Source organism: Cyrtonyx montezumae, unplaced genomic scaffold (assembly GCF_038088225.1).
Source record: "Cyrtonyx montezumae isolate F1298 unplaced genomic scaffold, pur_monq_1.0 scaffold_51, whole genome shotgun sequence".
Taxonomy (NCBI): Eukaryota; Metazoa; Chordata; class Aves; order Galliformes; family Odontophoridae; genus Cyrtonyx; species Cyrtonyx montezumae.
Window position 1 is genome coordinate 173,773 of NW_027072058.1, and position 9,612 is coordinate 183,384.

Consider the following 9,612-nt stretch of genomic DNA (forward strand, 5'->3'; position numbering starts at 1 on the left):
GCTGCTGAGCTGCTGGCCGCGGGGCTCCGTGCTCCTGCGCGTACCGCCGTCCCGCGGGGTCCCGGTGCCGTCAGCACCGCCGCGCGGACAGCGCTGCCCGGAACCCTCCGTCGCGCAGCGCGTTTCCGGCGGACCCCGTTCGGCGGCGCACCCCGCGAGGCGTGGGCGGGCTGACAGGCGGCCGCCTCGGCCAATGGGAGCCCGTCTTTCTCACCGCAGCCAATAGGAGAGCGCTGCACGCGGGCGGGGGCGGGCGCCGTGCGGAGGCGGCCGGGACGGCGGGTGAGTGGGGGGCGGCTGGGGGGGGGGGGGACCGTGAGGTAACGGGGTCCCCGGTCCTGTGGGGGTCGGGGCGGGCGGGGCCCCGGTCCTGAGGGAGTTGGGACGGTCGGGGGGTTTCGTAATTGAGGTGGCAGAGAGCTGGGGGCTGTTACTGCGGGAACCGGGGCTGTGCGAGGGGCTGTTGCTGAAGTAACCGGGGTGGGACGGGGACTGTGGTGGGTTCTGGGGCCTGGGCGGGGCTCAGAGGCTGTGGGGCTGCCCCCACTGATTTGGGGGTGAGCTCGGGCTGCGGCCCTGTGCACGGAGGAGCAGGACACCCCATCCCTCTCCCCCCGCGGCAGCCGCTGTGCTGTGCCCTCCCCGGGGCGGTCCCTGCAGACGCCGCTCAGTGCCCACGTTCTGGGAGCAGCCCCCACCGCGGCCCCCCCACCCACCCCGTGCACTCTTAGTAGGCACCAGAGGGCATTGGGGGGGGAGGGGGGGGCTGGGGACCTGGCCTGCTTCCTGTGCCCCAGCAGCAGCATCAGGGCACCGATCTGGGATGCTGAGCTTCACCCTGTCTGTTCACAGCACTTTCTGTTGCCCAAACGTTTGGACGGTAATCCACACGGCACCTGTCCCTCACTCACTCTTTGTCACAGAGGTTTCTGGGCTGCCAACGTACCCAGGAGCCAGAGGCACCGACCACTGCGTGCTGGGAGGAGCGAGCAGAGAGGAGCATGAGGTATTTCCAGCACTCACTGCTCTGATCTGTCACTAAGCTGCTTTCCTCAAAGGTCACAGGGCACAGAGGGCCACTCTGCTGTCACCAGCGACGTGAGGCTTGGTGTTTGCTGGGGCTGGGCTGGACACAAACGAGTTTTCAGAGCTTCTGAGCAGAGGGCAGGCTGACTCCACAGGAGGTGCAGGTGCTGCAGCACCCCCAGTGATGTTTGCCTTATGAAGGCAGCGTGACTTGTTAGCTGTGTCAGCTCAGTGCTGACAGGCACCAGGAGAGCTGGGCCTGCAACCCTGCAGGGTGAGCTGCCCCTCAGCCTGGCAGCACACGCCCAGCACGTCACCCAGGTTCACACAGCGAGTCAGTCAGCATCATCTGAGCAGGGCTGCTGCTGCTGGACGTCGCTTTTCATAGCCACTCCCAGCCCTGCTGCAGATGGATGCACTGCTGCAGCCTCTGATTGCTTCTGGGTAGCTCGAACTGCTCACTTAAGAGGTTTTAAACTCCCCCACCGAGCACAGCATCATTCAGTCCTAAACCTGATAACACAATCACCATCCGTGCAGCCCACCACACAGGAGGGGTTATAGTGATCCAAACCTCAAGGGAGACAAACATTTCATTTTGTTACCTTCCTAAAATCATTTTAAATAGGTTTTCACCACGTGTAATCTCGAGGTAAACGTATTTTGGATGGAGCCAGATGCCAGGAGCCGGGCAACTCAGACACTACACGTCTCTCCTGTGCAGAACTGCCATCCAATTCCTCTTTTGTTACACCCCATGAACAGCAGAGGACCTCACAGTGCATGGGTTTCTTGAGGGAGATGCCTACAGATCAGAGCCACAAGCAGCCCAGGCAGCACTGCACACACTGGGGTGGAGAGAGGGGCTGAGGAAACCCAGCAGGGATGGATCTGCTCAGGTTTTGAGGGCAGAACCAAACTGAACCCCATGTGAATGCTGAGCAGGGATCTTTAACTTAACTCCTCAATGAAATTAGAAGCCACCAGTTCAAGCCCTTACTCACTCCCTGTGGCTAAAACCAAAGCCTTGATCCCTTGGGCTCGGGTGGATCTTACTGCTGCAAACCAAACCTCTGCAAAATGAGGCCGCACCCGTTCTGTGCGGCTGGTGCAATTCATGCAAGGTTTTTGCTGCAGTTCAGTTCTGTGTGTGAGAGCTCTGTGATCCTCCACTCATCACCTCCCGGAGTGAGGGCAGAGTGGAGCTCATTCCCACACAGGGGCTGCAAGGTGCTCTTCTACACACTGAATACTCACACAGGAAAATCTCTTCCCTCTCTAGGTACTGACTCTGGGAGCAGCTCTCCCTGTGATGCACCCGCTCTCAGAGCTGCTCTAGGGGCTCCTGGCCCTACACCACCATGAAGATCGTGGTTGCCAAAGTGCTGTGCCTGCTGGGCATCTGTGTCCTCATGCTGGCTGGATCCCTCCTCCCTGTCAAGATCATCGAGGCGGATTATGAGAAGGCTCACCGCTCCAGGAAGGTCATCTCCCTCTGCAATTCTTTTGGAGGAGGGGTCTTCCTGGCCACCTGCTTCAATGCCCTGCTGCCCGCCGTGAGAGGAAAGGTAACTGCCTGGGAGCCCCATGGGGAATTCAGCAAACCTCCTCCCCTGTGGAGGTGTAGGGTCTATCTCTAACCAGAGCGGCCCAGTAAGCCCCCACCTCCCACTCAGGAACTGGAAAACTAGACTTGTTTGATGCAGGAGGAGGCTGAGCATCACCTGTGTGTTAGGCTCAAACTCCTGACTCCGAGCCCACGTTTAAAGCTCTCTCTCACATGGCCACTGACCTCTGCCTGTGAGGCTCTTTGGTTCTCTGCCTCACGCTGAGACCTGTGCGTGAGGGCATTGCAGCATCCTGGAGCAGTTTAATCTCCCTCCAGAGCTGTGTGAACACAACAGGAATATTTCACTGTTCCTCTGTCACGCAGCCAAGCTTCCCCCCTCCCCCCATATTGGTTATTGGAGACTTTCCTCCCAAAAGGAGTTCTGTAGGAAGCCCTGAGAGCTTCCCTGCGTACCCATAGAGGGCAGAACGTGGCTGACCCCCCCGGGCTGTGTGCTTTATTCCAGCTCGATGAAGTTCTTAAGCAGGGCAACGTGACCACGGACTACCCAGTGGCCGAGACCATCATGATGCTCGGCTTCTTCGTGACGGTGTTTGTGGAGCAGCTGGTTTTGACCTTCCAGAAGGAAAAGCCCTCCTTCATCGACTTAGAGACCTTCAACGCGGGTTCAGACGTCGGCAGCGACTCCGAATACGAGAGCCCCTTCATCACATCCTCACGGGGCAGCGCTGAGCACGGTCGGCACTCCCACGGTCTCAACATCCAGGAGCTGTCCCGCTCCAGCCCGCTGCGGTTGCTCGGCCTGGTGTTCGCTTTGTGCACGCACTCCATCTTCGAGGGCCTGGCCCTGGGCTTGCAGGAGGAGGGCAGCAGAGTGGTGAGTTTGTTCCTGGGCGTTGCTATTCACGAGACACTCGTGGCCGTGGCTCTGGGCATCAGCATGGCCAAGGCCTCGCTGCCTCTGAGGGACGCTGCCAAGCTGGCTCTGGCCGTGAGCCTGATGATCCCTCTGGGCATCAGCATTGGGATGGGGATCGAGAGCACTCAGAGCGCGGCCAGCAGCGTCACCTCTCTGCTCCTGCAAGGCATCGCAGGGGGCACTTTTTTGTTCATCACCTTCTTCGAGATCCTCGCCAAGGAGCTGGAAGACAAAAGCAATCGTCTCCTGAAGGTCCTCTTCCTGGTGCTGGGCTACGCGGTGCTGGCCGGGTTGGTCTTCCTCAAGTGGTGAGGAGCAGAGCTCACCTCCTCCCCACGCAGCCCTGGGGGATGCTGGAGCTCAGCAGCGAAGCAGAGCATCCCAGCTTGCTGCTGTTTCACTGCTGACCCCAAGGAGTGTGTGTGTGTGTGTGTGTGTGTGTGTGTGTGTGTGTGTGTGTGTGTTTGTGTGCTCAGAGGGGTGCAGTGCCCCAGGGTGGGTGCCACGAGGCCTCTCCCTGCCCACTGGGTCCACGAGGGCAGCAGTTCCAGACACTGTGGCAGCCCCAAGGCTTCAGGAGCTCTCCATCCATCTCATTTCCCACTGCTCTGCACAGCTGCCCCCTCCCCCCCCCCCCCCGCACAGCATTTGGCTGCAGGGCTCTTCCCTGGTGCTCGGGCTCTGAGTTGGTGTGAAACCGTGATGGGAGTGATGGAGGCAGGTGCCATCCACACTAAGCTGCTTTTGCTAGCTTCGTTTTGAGCAAAACCTAGTTGTGATGGCTGCCAAAAATAATAGCCCTTCTGGGGCTGCCGCGCTGAGCCCAGCTCCACTTCAACCCACCGACAGCTCCAGGAGCTTTTCTTTCTCAGTGATTAACAAAGAAACGAGGCCGGGCCCCATCCCCTGCATCACTCCCTCCCCTCAACCACACGCTGTGCACTCCCTATAGAAGACCTTCCCCCTCCCATTCCTGGACCCCGACCCAAAGATGAGCAGCAGCAGCACTGCTTTGGGTCCCAGCCCCATAGCTCTGCACCCAGGCCGGGCAGGGCCATCTCATTGGCATTTTCAGAGGAGAAATCCCTTCCCCGAGGGTTCGTGGGCTGCGGGGTAGAGCTCCAGCCCCGGTGCTCAGCCTCCTGGTGGGGGGCTGCGCTTTGATCCCCCGCGGCCATCGGTTGTGCAGCAGCTCCTCCGGGCGGAGCGGAGCTCCTGGAAGCGCTGATGCAATGAGCCGAGCAGCGAGAGGGACGGCTGAGGCTGTGCAGCAGCATCTTGGAGCAGCGGTCGGCGCGGCTGCAGCATATGGAGGCTGATGAGGATCATCCGACGGGGCCTGGCGCTCGGTGCTTTAATTGCTGCAACGCACCGAAGTCAATTAATCTTGCTTTGAAAAAAAAAAAACCAAAAAAAAAACCTGGAGTGGCGAAGTTGGGGTGGGGGGAGGGGTGTTGTTTTCGGCCCCGGCAGGGCGCGATGAGGACGTCATTTGTCTCCGTGCGATGAATCCGTGTGCGTTATTTCAGCTCTCCCACGCAGCAGTGGGGCCGCGCTCGGGCGCTTCCCGGCTCGGTGTGGGGCAGGGCGTGGGGCGGTGGGGGGTCCACGGGTGCTTCACAGCGGTGTTCGGGCTGGGAAACGGACGAAGCTATACCCCCCCACACCCCCACGGAGCTCCGCTTCGCGCCGCGCGTTCCCGGGGAGCCCCCGCAGCGCCGGGCATCGCGGGGAGCTGCGGGATGAATGAGCGGGGGAGGAGCCGCGGGGAAAACGATGGGGGGAACTCATTCATCGCCTGCGATGAGAGGCAACCGACCGCTGATAGCGCTGCGGGGGTCCCGGGGGGGCTGTGACGGCTGTCACCTCATCCCCAGTACCCCCCCCCCCCCCAAACCCCCCAAAAGGGGTTCGCCGTAAGCCGTGTGCGGGTGGTACCCCGCTCCTCCTCTGCGGGCTATTAATAGCAGCTGCGGATTTTAATTGCTGCTGCAATTAAAAGGGAGAGAGAGAGCACCGCGGCCGCGCGTGCCGCCTTCAGATCCCTTTGTGGGGGCACGCGGCCCCGGTCCTGTGCCACTGTGTCCCCCAAGGGGGGGTGGGATGATGACCGCGGCCCCGTTCCCTCCAACGGCCGCGGCGGTTCCGACAGCTCTGCCCCCCCCCACTTGGGGTCCCCCCCGTCCCCGTCTGTGGGTCCCCAGCCCCGTTCAGGCGTGTCCCCTCTGCGCGCCCCACCCGTGCCCGCCCGTCCCATCCCGGTCCCCTCCCGTTCCGCCGCCGCTCGGGGCTGTACCGGGGGGTCCGGCGGCCCCGGGTGGGGCGGGCGCGGCGGGCGGGGCCGTCGGCGGGGCGGGATCGGCTCTGCGGCGGCCGCACCGCACCGCACCGCTCCGTGCCGAGCTGAGCCCCGCAGCGCCGCGCCGAACCGAGAGCCGAACCGAACCGGGCGGACCGCAAACCGCCGCACCGGGACCGCACCGCGCCGGGCCATGCGCTGACGCCGCGGTGCAGCCCGCAGCCAAGGGCGGATCCCGGGCAGCACACGGTGAGGCGGCGGCACCGCAATGCGACCGCGAGGGGGGAGCGGGGCCGGGGGCGGCGGGGGGGGGGCGCCCCGGGCAAAAGCGGGGACCGCGGGGAGCGGGCGGGCACCGGGACCGTCCCGCCCTGCCCCCATCCTGCCCCCATCCCGCATCCCGCCCCTCCATCCTGCCCCTCCGGCCCCATCCCACCTCACTCCGCCCCCCCCCGCCCCCCGGCCCCATCCCCACGCTGATGATGCGGAGCCCAGGACGGGTTCGGGCGCCTTCCCACGCGCGGGTCGGGGGCTGCACGGGGCTCCGCAGCACCCGTGGGTGCCGTGGAGGCCCCTTCCCGCCCCGTAGTAGCGGGGATACGGTCCTCGGCCCCACGGCGGGCGGTTGGCACGGGGCAGGTGGTGGCACGGTGCCGGTGGCACGGAGCTGCTCCGCCACCACGGCCTCCGCTCCGTCCCTGCGCAGCTCCGACTCCTCCGGATGCGTCCGGGCGTTCTCCAGCCCCATACCGCCCCATAACCAAACGCGCTGAGGCCGCGGTGATGGGCTCCGGCTGCAGCCCACGTGCTCGCCCAGCTCCAGGCGACGAGGAGGGGGCGGCAGGTGCCCGTGGGACCCCGCGAAGGGGCCGCATCCCCCGGGGGCACACGGGGCCGAGGGGGCAGCAGCGGCGTGCCGGGAGCGGGGCAGAGCTGACCCCAAAGCATCCCCGTGTGCCCGCTCCCATCCGCTCACCGCCTTTGGGATGGCACTGCCCCGTGGCGCGGCACGCTTGCGCTCTGCGTGGGGAGCAGAGGCGCTCCCACGTGCGGGGGACACCTCGTGGGGGACCGGGTGGGCCGTGAGCCCACGGCCGCGTGGCACAGAGCGGTGGCACAGCGCAGTGCTGAGCTCTGCGCCTGAAATGGCCCCTCCTTACTCAGCACATCCGTCTCCGCCGCGCAGCCCCGGGGCTGTGGGCACCGTTGGCCCTTCACTGGGCCGCGGGGGGGGGGGGGCTGCCCCACTGCGCTGCTCCCACTGCTTGAGGGTGTCCGTGTGACCCCCCCGCCGCTGCTGCTCCGGCCGCAGCTGCTGTGCCGGTGGCTGTGGCTCGGCCATATGGCCGCGGCATGGGGGGGGGGGAGGGAAGGGGGGGGGGAAGTTGGTAAAAATAGCAGAGGCTGCTGCATCCCGGGCGGGCACACAGAGCTGTGCTGCCCCACCGCCCTCAAGGGTGGGGGGGCTGCGCTGAGATCCCCCCCCCCCCTCCCCACGCGCACGGTGAGGGCAGGGGGCCGGCGCCGGGGGTCCGTCCCGCAGCCCCCGCTGTGATGTGTCCCTGTGCTCCGTCCCTCGCAGCCGTGGGACACGATGCCGGAGCAGAGCAACGATTACCGCGTGGTGGTGTTCGGCGCCGGCGGCGTTGGGAAGAGCTCGCTGGTGCTGCGTTTTGTCAAGGGGACATTCCGAGACACCTACATCCCCACCATCGAGGACACCTACCGGCAGGTGATCAGCTGCGACAAGAGCGTGTGCACGCTGCAGATCACCGACACCACCGGCAGCCACCAGTTCCCGGCCATGCAGCGCCTGTCCATCTCCAAGGGCCATGCCTTCATCCTGGTGTTCTCCGTCACCAGCAAGCAGTCGCTGGAGGAGCTGAGGCCCATCTACCAGCAGATCGTGCAGATCAAGGGCAGCGTGGAGAGCATCCCCATCATGCTGGTGGGCAACAAGTGCGACGAGACGCAGCGGGAGGTGGAGAGCCGGGAGGGGGAGGCCGTGGCCAAGGAGTGGAAATGCGCCTTCATGGAGACCTCGGCCAAGATGAACTACAACGTGAAGGAGCTCTTCCAGGAGCTGCTCAACCTGGAGAAGCGCAGGAACGTCAGCCTCACCATCGACGGGAAGCGCTCCAGCAAGCAGAAGAGGACAGACAAAATCAAGGGGAAGTGCAGCATCATGTAGAGCCCCGGACTGGCCCACGCCCCCCGGCCCCCCCCCTCACCCCCCCCGCGGTGGGGCTGTCCCTGCGTGCTCCCTGCGGGGCGGCTGCAGCCAGCGTTGGGTTTGGGGACACAGCAGACCCACGGGGACCCTCGGCCTCGTGGAGTGGGACGGGGTCGTGGGGCCGGGCACGTGCACGCTGCAGCACAACTGGACACGGGTGCATGCGGATGGGATGGGGGGACCCCACTGGGGGCCGTGGACACCCACCCGGGCCCCCACGTGTGGTGCAGCGTGGCAGCAGTACAGCCACCCCCTGAGTGACGGTCACAGCAGCCCCGGGCTGTCCTCGTGCGGTGCCCTTCCCTGGGTGGGAGCCCCTCCCCCCTCATCCCCCAGAGCCGCCAGCCCAAGCACAAAGCATCGGGTCCTGCGCAGGTCCTGACCCAGCACAATCCTGGCGAGCTCAGACGCAGAGCCCCCCCACACACCCCCCATCCACCACCATGCGGTCGGGGTCCCCCTTTCTCCCGCAGCACCCCCGTGGCTCTGCCCCCATCCTCCCCCCCAGCTGCCCTGCACCCCCCGGAGCCCCGCTTGTCCCCCCCCCCACCTTCCCCCCCCCCCCTCGGCTGGAGCGGGGCCCTGCCGCCAGCAGCCCCTCATCCCTGCGGGGTCACCCCTCGCTCCGGCCCCACTGCCCCCACCCCGGGGCCGCCCCTGTGCCGTGGGGGGTGCACACGGTTGTGGGGTGTGTGTGTTTGAGGAGGGGGGGGGGCACGCCGCGCCCACTCCCCGCTCCTCCTCCGGCATTTTACACCCACCCGACCCCACCGAGGGACGAGGCGACGTGACGATGTAGCCTTTATTCTAGAAATAGTCTTCCTTCAATAAAGAGATGAGAAACGCTGCTTCGTCCCCGCGGGGCAGCCAGGGCGTGGGGAGGGGGGGTGGGGCTGCGGTGACCCCCGGGGGGAGGGAGGGACGGTACGATCGGATGCACGGGCGCACGAAAATGCGTGCATGGGCGTGCAATCACGAGCATCCACGCGCACGCAGCCCGTGCACGGGGGCGGCTGTTGGGTGCCCCCCCCCCCACCCCCCCGCTGCAGCGCGGGCTGACAGCCCCGTGGGGAGGGGGTGGGAGAGCAGCGAGTGCGTCATCGTTCCCGTTGCCACGGAAACCATCTGCTCTCCGGGCGCTGGAGGCGCGTGGGTACGTGGGTGCGGGAGGGGGGAGCGGGGCCGCGAAGGGCCCCGGCAAGGGCACGGCTCCGCGGGGACACCGCGGGGACGTGGGGTGTTGTCCGTGGGGCTGTCGCAGTTTCGCGGGGACGTCGCGGTGCCGTCGGGACGCGGAGAAGTCACAGCTCCGGTCCCCGCGGGATGGGGACACGCGTGGTGCCCGCTCTGCCCCCCGCCCCGGGGCTGCGGCCGATGGTTCCCGGTGAGGGCGGTGCGGACCCGCTCAGCTCTCCCAGAGCATCGCTGGAGCTGACAGCGGCTCCGCGATGTATTCGTGGGGACAGAAATCTCTGCCCCCATCCTCGTGTCCCTCATTCCCCCCCCCGTGCCCGCTGTGCCCCCGTCCCCCCCCGCAGTCAAAGCAGCGAAGGAAGAGGAGCTCG

The 9,612-nt window shown here is 65.8% G+C and overlaps 2 protein-coding genes across 2 annotated transcripts; both read left to right on the forward strand.

The window, feature by feature from the left end:
* The first annotated feature begins 877 nt into the window (after nucleotides 1-877).
* SLC39A3 (solute carrier family 39 member 3) lies at nucleotides 878-3,923 on the forward strand. Its single transcript, XM_065748777.1, has 3 exons — nucleotides 878-1,006; nucleotides 2,309-2,594; nucleotides 3,102-3,923. The coding sequence occupies exons 2-3, from the start codon at nucleotides 2,388-2,390 to the stop codon at nucleotides 3,825-3,827; spliced, it is 933 nt and encodes a 310-aa protein (XP_065604849.1). The 5' UTR covers nucleotides 878-1,006; nucleotides 2,309-2,387; the 3' UTR covers nucleotides 3,828-3,923.
* Nucleotides 3,924-5,748: 1,825 nt separating this feature from the next.
* DIRAS1 (DIRAS family GTPase 1) lies at nucleotides 5,749-8,077 on the forward strand. Its single transcript, XM_065748778.1, has 2 exons — nucleotides 5,749-6,063; nucleotides 7,397-8,077. Exon 2 carries the CDS (start codon nucleotides 7,409-7,411, stop codon nucleotides 8,003-8,005), a length of 597 nt encoding a protein of 198 aa, XP_065604850.1. The 5' UTR covers nucleotides 5,749-6,063; nucleotides 7,397-7,408; the 3' UTR covers nucleotides 8,006-8,077.
* Nucleotides 8,078-9,612: the final 1,535 nt, after the last annotated feature.